The sequence below is a fragment of the Salmo salar genome, chromosome 08 (genome assembly GCF_965601325.2).
Source record: "Salmo salar chromosome 08, fSalSal1, whole genome shotgun sequence".
In the NCBI taxonomy this organism is placed as follows: domain Eukaryota; kingdom Metazoa; phylum Chordata; class Actinopteri; order Salmoniformes; family Salmonidae; genus Salmo; species Salmo salar.
Genome location: NC_138298.1, coordinates 23,419,766 through 23,434,982, shown reverse-complemented (window position 1 = coordinate 23,434,982; position 15,217 = coordinate 23,419,766). Strand labels below are relative to the sequence as shown.

Sequence of the window (15,217 nt, the reverse complement as noted above, 5' to 3'; positions counted from 1 at the left end):
GTGTCCCCAAACGTTCCTGCTAGAGCGCCCATGTTGGTCGCTGTCCATGGTGCTAGAACCGGCTACGTACTTGGTGCTGAAACTCCCAACTCATAGCTACCGCGGATACAATGTCTGATAGTCTACATGCCTTTTTAATCTGTGGTGTATGTCAATGTCTTGACAAGGTTGTAATGCACATTGTTCTTTTTGGATTTCGTAGGCTATTAAAATAGGAATGAAAGGTCGATTCTTGATTCTAGCTTCAAGTGATGTAATTCCCTTCGTGTCAGTTTGCTTTTTCATACTTGTCTGCCATGTCACGTCCCGATTTAGCGCGTATATCCCCTTATTCGCCACACTCTCCTCATTTAAAATGGCGTGATTACAGCGTGTGCCCGTTTTAACATGCGTTGTCGTGCAGCGGTAGATAGACTGGCCAACTCTAAAGCCTACGCTGCTGCTTTAAAAACGAGCCTGGTTGCGGAGCGCCGACGTCACTGGCGTGTCGTACATGTGGGTTTGACATTCGGTAGACTATGCTGATCACTGATCACGGCCCCCGCTCAAAGGAGATTCCCAATAGTTAAGAGCAATACGGAGGGGTTTTCCTCGGAAGCAATATCATCCCACGCAATTAGGAGCCGAGATTCCTGCAAAACAATCCCACATCAGCTCGTAATCAATCTAGAATCGTCGTGTAAAGCAGCAGCAGGAGCCATGTCTGTAGCAGGGTTTAAGAAACAGTTCCACAAAGCTACTCAGGTAAGCCGCATTGCTAATTCAAATAATACAGGACATTGTCGTGCCTTTTGGATATATGTAGCCTTATCGTGTAGATGCATTGAGAATGTCAAGGGCTTTCGTGATTGCTGGTTAATGCTGTGTGAGGGTGGCGTTGAAAGGATAACATAACGGTATCTGACTCATTAGTTATGCGCAGCGTTTTTCCACGGTAGACCGTTTGTAGCATATTCGTGGTTGCGTCAATGTTAACACGGATTATTGTGAGGAATTTGATCTTCCTACCACAACTGCACTGCACGTATCCCTTCAATGGCGCTCGAATCCCCTAATGAATGACATTAAAAGGACTGGCGCGACGCAGCAATGCGCCACGGGCCGCTTCATTCTTATCCCTCTGAAACGTGCAGAGAGAGTGATAAATTAACCTTTGACATTCTATGCAGAGAGTGATTTCAGGTCAAAAGAACAACATGGGAATTCGTTTTCACGATAATCCTTTGCTCTATGGTCCGTGCTATCCGGGATCCATGGGATGTCCCTAGCGGATTGGAAAATGACATGTTTTAAATGGTTTAGGTTAAGATTAGGGTTTAGTGTAGGGACGTCCCAAGGATACCGGATAGCACTGACCGTTGGTCTACATCACAGACCGTCGGTACAGTACAGATGGTCTGAAAATGTGATGATGGGTACACCTTTTCCACTTCACATGACGTTCCGCCTGTACCGGGGAAAAACTCCAGCTTGGAACAACGAATAATGTTATTATCTGGTTGTTATTTTTACCATAAGGGCTAGTAGACCAGTGCATTATTAAAGCGCTGTTATGTAACCGTTAAGTGCGTCCTGGTTGAAATCCTCCCATAACGGTTGTGCAGGTTGACCTCGCCGCCCTCTAAAACCGGGCATCTCACGACCGGCCTCTAACTGTCCTGACAAACTGTCTAGAGTTAGGCCTACTGAATCTAATTCCTCCCGGGGAGCTTTCTCCAACTTGCTGCTGATGCAGAAAACCGATATCTTATATCTGTACAATGTGTGAAATGATCCGTAATTTATGTATAATTGTAATGCATCCAGGTGGTTGAAAAGGATGGACGCATCTACACACTGCAATATGGTTTAGGGCCATCCCAATCTCTGTTTAGTGTTTTTACTGGTTTAAAAATACACTATAGCTAATGAGGTTTTAATCACTTTGGACCATCTAAGACACCATTGGGAACTGTCTGTGCGCCCCATTGGCCAGTCCCCTTAAACCGCCCTGCTCACCATGGTTCAGTCCAGCCTAATTGATGTCCAAAGACGTGTTCTGCACTAGCCCTGAGTGTGTCTAACTGAAGGGCTTACATTTTATATTCAAGCTGGGTTTAACCTCCCTGGAGAGTTTGCGGGGGTGTGCGTTGGCGTGCAGGGTGACATGTGCTCTCAGCATCAATCAGCTCTGGGCTGGGTCACCCTGTCACTCTGGCCATGTCTACACTTGACATTTACATGTGACTTCTGCTATCAGAATACAAAGATCACATTGAAAAGACGTGCCTAGACACACAAAAGTGGCTTTGTGGTGTGATTGTGTTCAGATCTGTCTGACCACTTCAGGAGCTGGTCAGGGCTGCATTGTGTGTGGATTTCTCCTCAGTCTGGATGCAGTCAGGCCACCGAAGCGCATACAGCGGGCGACGTCATCAGCACTCCTACCACAAGTCTCCAGAAAACGTGTGTTTTGGCACCGAGACGCACATTGTCATTATAACCGTTGGAGGAAATGCGTTCCTTGCGTGTGAGGAACATGTTTGCTGGCCTTATAAATGCTAGCCAGCAAGCTAATATTTAGAAAAACTATTTTTTTGTTTGGTAGTTATGCTAACCTGTTTGCCATCCTTGTAGTGTTGTTTGCTAGCTTGCTGGCTAGCTACAGAGGTTAGCTGGCTAGTTAGCTACAGTAGTTAGCTACAGTAGTTAGCTACTGCCATCAGTTGTTGTGTTATCATATTTAGCCTATTCTACTGTTTTGTAGAGTGAATACTGGCATATGAATATAGCTCTGGAAAAGGGAATCCGGACACTGTGGACACAGTAGATATGTTTCATGTAGATGCCTGACACGTTCGGAACTCCATGATCAGAACTCTATGATCAGAACTCCATGATCAGAACTCCATGATCAGAACAGCATGATCAGAACTCCATGATCAGAACTCCATGATCAGAACTCTATGATCAGAACTCTATGATCAGAACAGCATGATCAGAACAGCATGATCAGAACTCCATGATCAGAACTCCATGATCAGAACTCTATGATCAGAACTCTATGATCAGAACAGCATGATCAGAACTCTATGATCAGAACAGCATGATCAGAACTCTATGATCAGAACAGCATGATCAGAACTCTATGATCAGAACTCTATGATCAGAACTCTATGATCAGAACTCTATGATCAGAACTCTATGATCAGAACTCCATGATCAGAACTCTATGATCAGAACTCTATGATCAGAACTCTATGATCAGAACAGCATGATCAGAACTCCATGATCAGAACTCTATGATCAGAACTCTATGATCAGAACTCTATGATCAGAACTCTATGATCAGAACAGCATGATCAGAACTCCATGATCAGAACTCTATGATCAGAACTCTATGATCAGAACTCTATGATCAGAACTCTATGATCAGAACAGCATGAACTGTCAAGTCTAAACAAGGCACCTGTCCTCTCTCACACTGGTTTAGTACACCACACACACACACACACACACACACACACACACACACACACACCCCATGACATTAGTCATCAGCTGACAGTCATCCAGCTATATTTCTATGTGCAGTCACTTGTTAAGAGACAAGCAAAGACAATGACTGAATCATACAGTCAATTAATACTGTCAAATGCACAGTAACAGGTCACTGAATGTCAGCTGCTTCGATCTCAACATTCGGTTCATGTTCAATACACTTTGAACATTGTGTCCCATAACTGTTACGCCACATGCCATGTCTTACCAATGAATGATGCAAGTTAATGGTTTCTAATGTATTATAAGGCAGTTTCTACCTGTCAGAGTATATGTACTACTACTTAGAGAAACAGTGAGATGTACAAATATCCTCGTGTCATGGTTTTGTGGTAGAAGTAGCCAAGCCATGTCTGGGTAGAATAGTGATGTAGTTGTGGTCAGTCACCTGAAGGAGGGAACTGTCTGTCACTGTCACAGTGGGAAACCTTATCTCTCCCTTTAGCTTTGACCTTGGAGCACCCAGAGTGTGTGTGTGTCACCATAGACATACAGATGTAGTCATACATCGTTGGTTCCTACAGCAGAGGGCCTATATGAGTGTATGAACCCCAGGAGGTATAGTAGGAGCTCTCTTTACACACACACACTCTGCATGCTGCACTCAGTCTCCCATGCAGTGACAGCAGGGCTCCCTCTATTCATCTGACAGCAAATGTTATGCCTGTCCCCTGACAGAGGAGATCAGTGGGGAAGATGGGTGGATGAACAGGCCTAAGGAGGGGGGAGGGGCTTATGAGTGGGGTCTCCACTTGGCTGACCCTCAACACTGGGACCCCACCAGGTTGCGTGCTCAGCCCCCCTCCTGTACTCCCTGTTCACCCACGACTGTGTGGACATGTACGCCTCCAACTCAATCATCAAGTTTGCAGACGACACAACAGCAGTGGGCTTGATCACCAACAACGACGAGACGGCCTACATGGAGGAGGTGAGGGCCCTCGGAGTGCGGTGTCAGGAAAACAACCTCTCACTCAACATCAACAAAACAAAGGAGATGATCGTGGACTTCAGAAAACAGCAGAGGGAGCACCCCCCTATCCACATCGAAGGGACAGTAGTGGAGAAGGTGGAAAGTTTTAAGTTTCTTGGCGTACACATCACTGACAATCTGAAATGGTCCACCCACACAGACAGCGTGGTGAAGAAGACGCAACAGCGCCTCTTCAACCTCAGGAGGCTGAAGAAATTTAGCTTGTCACCAAAAACCCTGACAAACTTTTACAGATGCACAATTGAGAGCATCCTGTCGGGCTGCATCACAGCCTGTTACGACATCTGCTCCTCCCTCAACCGCAGGGCTCTCCAGAGGGTAGTGAGGTCTGCACAACACATCACCAGGAGCAAACTACCTGCCTTTCCAGGACAGCTACAGCACCCAATGTCACAGGAAGGCCAAAAAGATCAAGGACAACAACCACCCGAGCCACTGCCTGTTCACCCCGCTATCATCCAGAAGGCGAGGTCAGTACAGGTGCATCAAAGCTGGGACCAAGAGACTGAAAAACAGCTTCTATCTCAAGGCCTTCAGACTGTTAAACAGCAATCACTAACTCAGAGAGGCTGCTGCCTACATTGAGACCCAATCACTGACCACTTTAATAAATGGATCACTAGTCTCTTTAAACAATGCCACTTTTATAATGTTTACATATCTTACATTACTCATCATATGTATATACTGTATTTTATGCCATCTATTGCACCTTGCCTATGCTGCTCGGCCATCGCTCATCCATATATTTATATGTAAATATTCTCATTCACCCCTTTTAGATTTGTGTGTATTAGGTAGTTATTGTGGAATTGTTAGATTACTTGTTAGTTATTACTGCACTGTCAGAACTAGAAGCATTTTGCTACACTCACATTAACATCTGCTAACCATGTGTATGTGACCAATAAGATGTCATTTGGTAGATGTTTTTAATATGTGTTCGTTCTGGTTACAAGACAAAGCACCAATCTCTAAAAGGTCAAAAGTGTATATTGTTCCTTTGAAGGTTTACATCTGATCCAGGGTCACCTTTTGTGGCTTTGGCTCATAGTGGTTAAGGTCCAGTGACCTGATCTGAAATCAGTTCTAACAGCTGCAATGATCCAGAACATTATTGTACTGGATGTCCCGGGAATATTAACTGACCCGACATTGACCAGAGCTAATGCTCATGGCTAATTACCCATCAGACCCTGCCTTGCCTGTGTGATTATGTAGCAGATGCTTTGCTGTGTATATTTTATGTTCCATTTCCCTCCTGCACGCTGTGCATTATCCCTTCTTCACTCAGGCTTTATGGGCCAGGGCTCTGTGGGGAACAACTGGCCATAAAAAGCTGCTGGTTTCACTGAGGGATTTAGTACACACACTTAAACAGTTGTGTACACACACACACACACACACACTGTTCATCCTCTTACACAATCTCTCACACACACTGTACAAGGACAACTGCAATGCAGTCCATTGAATATTGGTGAGAGAGGAGAGGGAAGCAGGAGGCATGAAGGTTAACGCAACCAAGTCTCCCTCCATCCCTTCTCTGGACATGAATCCATCCATGATCTCTTCCTAGAGAAGTTTAATAAGGTGCAATGAGAAATAGTCTCTCTGGCTCACTGGGAAACATGGCTGCATTACGTCTTTGATTTGGGAAGCAATTAGGATGATTCACGCCTAGGATGTTTTTCTCCAAATTGGTTGTGTTATGTAGAGTATTTATAGAGGAAAGTGTGTGTGTGTGTTACGCCATCCGTCAACTTTTCCCTTAGTGAAAGAGGGAGAAGGAAATGGAGAGAAAGAACAGGCGAGAGAGCGGGACAGAGAAAGAGAGCTATGAGTCAGAAGGATCAGTTAGTGTGGAGGAGAACAGATGCTCTACAAATGCCAGCCTTATATTCCCATGGTAGGATGAGAGGCCCCATACTGAATGTTAGCCATGGCATGATTGACTCTCACACGTCATAGACTACTGCTGATCCACAGCTACCCACATGATCTAGGCTAACGTTTGTTATGGAGCAAACACATGATCTAGGCTAACGTTTGTTGTGGGGCAAACGCATGAACTAGGCTAACGTTTGTTGTGGGGGAAACGCATGAACTAGGCTAACGTTTGTTGTGGGGGAAACGCATGAACTAGGCTAGTAGAATAGTAGAATGCACAAGGTGACATTTCTAAATTGGGTAGTGCATCGTCACTTCCTCTTTTCATGTCAGTCATTTCATTACTTACAGAGCTATTTATAACTTGTCAGAAATGTCCAGATCAAGTAGCCCATGTCAGCGAAGGTTTTTTTATTTAGGTTTTTAGCTCATATTGTTATTTTTTTTAGTCACTCATATCACATGAAAACACATTAGACATGACAATAGAATTGAATTGCAAGAAAATTTGCTTTAAACTTGCAAAATTCTCTCCACCAAAAGGAGTGTGAACAGTTTGTGTCATGAACAGTGCTTGTACCCATAGAAATAGACGTGGCGCATGCTGGCTGTTCCCCAATGCTGCAAGGGGAGCCCCGAGTGAAAAAGTTGGGAAGCCCTGCTCTACCCCATGTTCTGTTACACTAGCCAAGGGGAACCCCTCTTCTTCACCAGATCATGCCCTCCTCAGAACATTGCTTGTGACATGTTCTGTTTTTAGCCCAGGGAAGCTCCGTAGTACATTGCATCTAATGGTACTAGTAGTCTGCTAGACTGGCTGACGCGATCCACGTGAATCACAGCAGGGGAGAGCTGTGACATACTGATCTAGAGGCCGTTTGTTAATGCAATTTTAGCTCAGAATTTGAGTGATGGGTTTGAATGGTTCTCTCAAATGTATGCATATGGAAATCCAACAGTAGTAATGGAAGGGGGCGGAGCTCGGGGCCTGTGTGGTTGTCCATAAGTGAGAAAGACACGGAGGAGAACCAACCAGTAAAATCACAGACCCCTTCATTATAAACACATTGTGCTGACAACATCAAAGAGCCACTCCAAGCTCTGACCTCTGAAGGAGGACTTCGAGAGTTAGGTCTTAGCCAGACTAATAGTCTGCCAACAGGTAACTAAAAATACCTTCAAAAACATCTACTGCTGAGGGAGGGAGAGAGAGAGAGGGGGGGAAGGAGGAGAGGAGGTGGGGAGCTTAAGAAGGTGTCTGCAGGGTCTTTGGCTGTGCAGAGTTTGGCTGTACAGAGATGGATGTTTTAGATAAATGTTAGAAGGGAAAGTCATGCCTCCAACACATTTAGTTGATTTTAATGCTGTCGACGTTGGTGATTCTAAGCGATATGGCTACTGTAATCTTCTTATGCACTATTACATGGCACGTTATTCCATTGGCTAATCTGGTTGGCTTAGCTACATGGGTGAGAACAGGAGTAAAATAACATGGAGGTCTCTGTTCAATAGGGGTTAAAGTGGAGCGTTGTGAACGCTGTGTGTTAAGTTACTCTTCTTAATGAAGCAGCGTTTTTTTTCCCTCCACTGCTGTGTCTGATAAATGATTCAGGCCTCATGTGCTTTCTTCTTCTGAGAGCTACTGTGGTACAGATAGACTGCAGCAAGACTGTGTGTGTGTATTCCTGAGATATGATGCTGCAGTTTCTCATTAGATTTCAGGTGGCACTAAGAGCTACTAAACCAGGTCAATGAAAGACATCAGACGTGTTTCCCCACGTAGAAATTGAATGACAGATATGAATTCTATGACCGGTTCTATTTCTATGCTCCCCCATCACATGGTAGTTATCAGAATAGCATAGACAACAACTTCAAGATGATGATGAGTAGAGAGATTGATAGTAATAAAGCCATCATCAAAATGACTAACTCCACATCTCCAAATAAAGGACAGATGGGTGGTGTTTCTGTAACTCCTATGGACGGGTGCAAAACATGGCAGTGTTTATCCTAGGGTAGAGAACAGGGTTTCCATGGCTCTGCTTTGTCAGCAACAGCTGTGGTACCAGCATGTAGCAACGTGTGGGGTTTTTGTTTGGGAAAGTGTGTGTGTGTGTGTGTGACCGAGACAGAGCCATCTCTACATAATACGTGGAGGTGCATTCAACCTCTTATCTATATCAGTCCAGCGTGGGTAGCGCTGTAACTGAATACTATCTCTTTTAGACTAGGGCTGTTATCATCATGCAGATATGGTATCACAACAGCATGAACACACATGAGGCAAGGTTATGTGCAAATCACAAGTGCAAGAGGAATTGAGAAACTGCAGCGCTGGTTCTTTCCTACTTCTTCTTCTCTGTCTCTTTTGTGTTGTACAGTAGTTCACCCTTCAGGCAGAAAATAATAAGTCGGTCCCAACTAGGCGGGGTTCTCCTAATTAGAGATGGACAGTAGTCAATTAGAAGAGAAGTGTGTCTCTCTCAAGTGTGTATGCAGCATTTTCAAAACCATTCGGTCTTGCATGACTTTTGTACACTTAAGATTACCTCTGCTCTAATCTTTAATAACGAAGTAGATGTAGAAGCACGATGGTTAGGAAAAACTCCCTAGAAAGGCATGAACCTAGGAAGAAACCTAAAGAGGAACCAGGTTCTGAGGGATGGCCAGTCCTCTTCTCGCTGTGGCGGGTGGAGATTATAAGAGTACATGGCCATTAAGGTCAGATTGTTCTACAAGATGTTCATAGATGACCAGCAGGGTCAAATAATAATCACAGTGGTTGTAGAGGGTGCAACAGGTCAGCACCTCAAGAGTAAATGTCAATTGGTTTTTCATAGCCGAGCATTCAGAGGTCAAGACAGCAGGTGCGGTAGAGAGAGAGTCGAAAACAGCAGGTGCGGGACAAGGTAGCGTGTCCGGTGAACAGTTCAGGGCTCTATCGCCGCAGGCAGAACAGTTGAAACTGGTTCAGCAGCATGACCAGGTGGACTGGGGACAGCAAGGAGTCATCAGGCCAGGTAGTCCTGAGGCATGGTCCTGCCGGGAGGGGTGGGTGAGAGAATTAGAGGGAGCTTACTTAAATTCACACAGGACACCAGACAAGACAGGAGAATTCCACCATATATAACAGACTGACCCTAGCCCCCCGGCACATAGACTATTGTGTGGCATTGTGACAGGTGTCCCTTAAAGGCATTTGCTCTGCCTCCTGTCACTCACATTTCCCTGCCAATCAGAAGATTGGTAGTGTCATTGATCTTTTGCTGATTGGTGTAAAGTGGTTATTTAAAGGAAGAAGATGAATCTGAGTGCTGTTTACCATAGATGTGAGAGATGACAAAGGCATTGATGAATGTAATTTAATGATTATTTCCCTTGTATTTGATTTACAGTAACAAAGTACTGATGCTCTACCTTCGACCTGTTTAACTGCCAGTATCAAACGTCTGCCTGTGTTGAATGTTATGGTTACAGGTAGACGCCACCCTGAGCCAAGGACACACTGATAATGTCTCTGACATTGTGATTCTGTAGCATATTCTGTAGCAGCTGTTGTCTTCCTCTCAGCCTCTCAGGCTGGTGTTTCCAGAACATTTGGTGCCGTCTGATTAGAATATAAAGGGCTCCAAGAGGCCAGCGAGACAAAACATCCGCGACTGCCCTTTACTTTTGTTCACTTGAAAATCCCCTTTCCATGGCTTGTTGGCGAGGAAGAGAATCCATCCACTGTAATAGCAAGCGGTCACTGCAGCAAGGCCACACACAATCACAATCATATTGAGCCTGTGTGTGTTTGCTGTGTCTGTGTCGAGTTGGAAGAGGGTACAACACCATGTACATCAACAGTGTCTGGAGGACACGCATCATTAGCTGTCATCGTTAGAACAGTCCAAAGGCTGCCACTAGCACTGCAGACCAGGGTCACTCAGTACATGGGAATCCCCTTCAGCTCAGGAAGATTTAGCTGTGGATTCCCAGGATGCCGTTGGATACCTTCTGGCATTTTATTCTCATGGAATAATGTCAGAACATGCTGTTTTTTTGCGATTTCATGTGTAATATTTAGTATATATTCAGGACCACGGTATAATCCACCTGACCATAGTAATGCAGCAACGCGTAACATTTAGCAGGGTGGCTCTGGGATGGATGTAGTTAGTGTCTTTGTGTTGAGGAGAGAGAGGCGTTGTGGGGAGAGGCGTTAGGATATGTCTACTTCAGGAATGGTGCATCCATTGTGATGGGGAATTTAGTTGTGTGTGTGTGTGTGTGGGGGGGGGGGGGGCAGCAGGCGCAGCTTTGGACTCCCTGGATGTGGCTGCAGCCTGCCTGTAGGGCCGCACATTGTGAGAGCAGAGGGTGAGTCATCCGGTCTGCCTCTCCTTCCTCTTTCTCATTCTGCTGCTGCTAGTCCTGTATACTGCAGTGCAGTGCAGGGGAGAACCGATCCATCTGGGAGATAGGAGAGGAGGGAGGGAGGGGTGGAGGGAGACAAATGGAGAGAGAGAGAAATAAAGGGAGATGGTGGGAAAGGCAGGACTCGTGCCAAAATACTGTAGGCAGGGGAACAAAGAAGAGAACAGTAGCAGAGAGGATCAAGTCCCAAACACCCGATGTGCTGTGTGTATGTAGGTACAATCTCTATAGTCATCTTTCAATGACTGGATTCTCACTTCAGCGCTGCCCTAATAAGCTAACACACACACACACTGCCTAATAGTCTTACACTAGAACTGCCTCATGAAGAAATCTGTTTTGCTCCTGAAACCAGCTTCAATATACCTTCAATGAGACGTTACGCAACGACTATCACTTTCTCACCCATCAATCTTGGTCTATTTCCTGGCTGATTTTGTTTTTCTTCTGAGCTCATAGGAAGATATTGTTTATTTGCACCACTGGTAAAAGTCCATTCCTCAGTTATTGATGAGTGGAGTAAATGCCTTTACAGCAGTTGTATTGATTTGGGAAAAGACTGTTATGGTGAGAGATGGTGGTGAGTAGCTATGAATCTCCACTACTGTCTTTACTTCCTGTACTGAGCTTCAGTGAATACTCTTGGGCTAAAGCACCCGAAGACCCAAGGATGCATGGATATCGTTCTGTTAGGACTGGAGACTGCTAGATTTGTCAATTGAATTGTCCTAGAATGTACTAGCCGACAAATGTGTGTGTGTGTGTGTGTGTTAGTTCCTTGGTGTGTGTGTGTGTGTGTGTTAGTTCCTTGGTGTGTGTGTGTGTGTGTGTTAGTTCCTTGGTGTGTGTGTGTGTGTGTGTTCGTTCCTTGGTGTGTGTGTGTTCGTTCCTTGGTGTGTGTGTGTGTGTGTGTGTGTGTTCGTTCCTTGGTGTGTGTGTGGTGTGTGTGTGTGTTCGTTCCTTGGTGTGTGTGTGTGTGTGTTCGTTCCTTGGTGTGTGTGTGTGTGTGTTCGTTCCTTGGTGTGTGTGTGTGTTCGTTCCTTGGTGTGTGTGTGTGTGTGTGTTCGTTCCTTGGTGTGTGTGTGTGTGTGTGTTCGTTCCTTGGTGTGTGTGTGTGTGTGTTCGTTCCTTGGTGTGTGTGTGTGTTCGTTCCTTGGTGTGTGTGTGTGTGTGTTCGTTCCTTGGTGTGTGTGTGTGTGTGTGTGTGTGTTCGTTCCTTGGTGTGTGTGTGTGTGTGTGTGTGTTCGTTCCTTGGTGCGTGGGTGTGTGTGTGTTAGGGTAGTCCTGGCCAATATAAATGTAGTTCTGCAGTGCAGCAGAAGTGGTGCTGTACACTGGACCCTCTCATCATCCCAGTACCTGAAGATATTCCTTACGCCTCCTTTTCATCTGCGCTTTATTTTCTTCTTCAAAGTACCTCTATTACTCTGGATTTTTGCCTGCCAATTTCCTTCCCTCAGGATGTAGTGTTTTTACTTACAGTACCGTTTCTTGGAGTGTACTTGCTCAAAGTACTTTGGTTGTTGACGAGTGCACAGATGAGCTTCCCTGAGACGTTTCTGACAGTTTGTGCAGAAATGATTTGGTTGTGCGAAGCCACAGTTTCATCAGCTGTCCGGGTGGCTGGTCTCAGACGATCCCGCAGGTGAAGAAGCCGGGTGTGGAGGTCCTGGACTGGCGTGGTTACACCTGGTCTGTGGTTGTGAGGCCAGTTGGACCTACTGCCAAATTCTCCAAAATAACGTTGGAAGCAGCCTTTTACTGTCCCCAACACAATGTGCAGCTGTGTAATGATCTGTGTAAAACCCCCTAGAGTCCATCCTAAGTAACATAATAAAAATGAATCTGTCAGTTTAGCTAGAGAGATGTTTTTTTGCATGGGCTGCGTCTCAATCCACTGCATCCGCCTATAGAAAGCGGCAGAGCTACAGCGCTGTTTGTCAGACCAAGAGACATCCCAAAAATCAGCTTAGATCCTGGATCAGCACTCGTACTCTGAAACGCTTTGTGAATACAGGCCCAGTCCATTAGGGTATTGAGTGAACTGAGCTTGTCAAATACAGAGAACAGGTAGTGCACTGGGCTGACTCTGGATCAGTATTATAGAGGTTAATATATGTCATCCACAGATCCACTCCCGATAATCCTATTCCCTTTGCCTTGGGTTAGAACGCCCCGAGGCCAAGCAACTAATGCCTAGAGAGAGACAATGAATGGTGACATGGACACTGATTAGGGAACAGCTAATTCCACCAATTAGCCTTTCTGTGTTTGTGAATGACTGACCATTGAAAGGGACTCTCGAGAGGCAATGCATTGAGGATCTTTTTTTAAACTATCCCCTCATCATAATGATTGTAGGCTGAAAGTGTTACAGGGGAGAGTAGTTCTAACAGCACAGTCACGGCCAGTCATCACTCATTCATTCCCATCTCAGCTTTTGTATTTCCCCGTCCCTGTCTTGGAGAGTGATGACGCCTGGACAATAAACTAGGCAGTTTGATAGGAGGCAGATATAGCAGCTCTCTTTCTCTCCCCCCATAACATCAGTATTCAAGCCATGAAAGATGTTTTATTCAGGAGTTAGATATTACATATTCTGGGCATCACCTACTGCGGCTGGGAAACGCAGGAAGGCAGGCTGGGGCTGAGAGGACGGACTGGGAGGGGAAAGCTCCAGAAGCCTCCAGAAGGAAGACAGGTTAGGGGAGGGCATCCTTAACACATGATGTTCTAAAATCTAAATATTGGTATTATGTGTTTATGGTAGGCTGTTTCATGTTCAACGTTGGCCTAGTCCAAGATGGAGCCAGTATTAGGGGCGTCACAAATAGGATGGATTCAATGGGAGTCATCACTGCTACATCTGTGGCTAGTAAGGCACACCTGCACATGGTGACACGCCCCAGGAGAACACACACATGCATACTTACAAACACACACTTTCGCTGTGTGTTTAAACATGTGGAGCATCCAGGTCACACAGCTTTATTACCAGAATCCTATTAGAGATAGGATTCCCCCCACCTCTCTCTCACACACACACACACACACACACACACACACACACACACACACACACACACACACACACACACACACACACACACACACACACACACAGTGTCTCTCAGTGTCTGGAGACCAGACCACACACACACGTGAGTTATGGATGGTGATTATAGATTGCTGTAGGTACATACAGTGCCTTCAGAATGTATTCATACACCTTGACTTATTCCATATTTTGTTCCAGCCTGAATTCAAAATGGAATAAATCGATTTTGTATCTCACCCATCTACACACAATACCCCATAATGACAAAGTGAAAACATGTTTTAAAAAATGTTAGCACATTTGTTGAAAATATAAGTATTCACAGCCCTGAGTCAATGCATGTTACAATCACCTTTTGGCAGCGATTACAGCTGTGAGTCTTTCTGGGTAAGTCTCTAAGAACTTTACACACCTGGATTGTACAATATTTACCCATTTATTATTTCCTAAATTCATCAAGCTCTGTCAAATTGGTTGTTGATCATTGCTAGACAACCACTTTCAAGTCTTGCCATAGATTTTTCAAGCAGATTTAAATCAAAACTGTAACTAGGCCACTCAGGAACATTCAATCAGGAACATTCACTATATTTGGCCTTGTGTTTTAGGTTATTGTCCTGCTGAAAGGTGTCTCCCGGTCGGGGAAACCTGGTTCAGTCTGGTTTTCTTCTAGGATTTTGCCTGTGTTTAGTTCCATCTGTCTTTAACAATTACAAGCATACCCATAACATGATGGTCACGTCTGGCTCAGTTGGTAGAGCATGGTGCTTGCAACGCCAGGGTTGTGGGTTTGATTCCCACGGGGGACCAGTATGAAAATGTTTCCACTCTGGATAAGAGCGTCCACTAAATGACTAAAATGTAAGTGATGCAGCCACCACTATGATTTAAATATGGAGAGTGGTACTCAGTAATGTGTTGTAATGGATATTTCCTCAAACATAACACTATGTATTCAGGACAAAGTTCATTGCTTTGCCACATTTTTTGCAGTTTTACTTCAGTGCCTTGTTGCAAACAGGATGCATGTATTCTGTACTAGCTTTCTTTTCACTCTGTGAATTAAGTTAGTATTGTGGAGTAACTACTGTGTTGTTGATCCATCCTCAGGTTTCTCCTATCACAGCTATTGAACTGTTTTAAAGTCACCATTGCCTCATGGTGAAATCCCTGAGCGGTTTCCTTCCTCTCCGGCAACTGAGTTAGGAAGGAAGCCTGTATCTTTGTAGTGACTGGGCATTTTGAAACACCTTCCAAAGTGTAATTAATGACTTCATCATGCCCAAACGGATATTCAATATCAGTTTTTTTTA

At 44.9% G+C, this 15,217-nt stretch overlaps 1 protein-coding gene across 8 annotated transcripts in view; it reads left to right on the top strand.

Annotated features, from left to right (window-relative positions):
* The first annotated feature begins 418 nt into the window (after positions 1–418).
* Positions 419–15,217, top strand: part of LOC106610268 (endophilin-A1) — a 56,984-nt gene continuing 42,185 nt past the window's right edge. For 3 of the 8 annotated variants that reach the window (XM_082978461.1, XM_082978460.1, XM_082978458.1), the window contains exon 1: positions 423–744. In XM_082978461.1, the coding sequence (XP_082834587.1) occupies positions 700–744 (45 nt within the window). In that variant the 5' untranslated portion in view covers positions 423–699. Of the gene's footprint in view, positions 745–15,217 lie in introns of all 8 variants that reach the window. The other 5 variants (XM_082978459.1, XM_082978462.1, XM_082978463.1 and 2 more) reach the window with 5 other exon arrangements.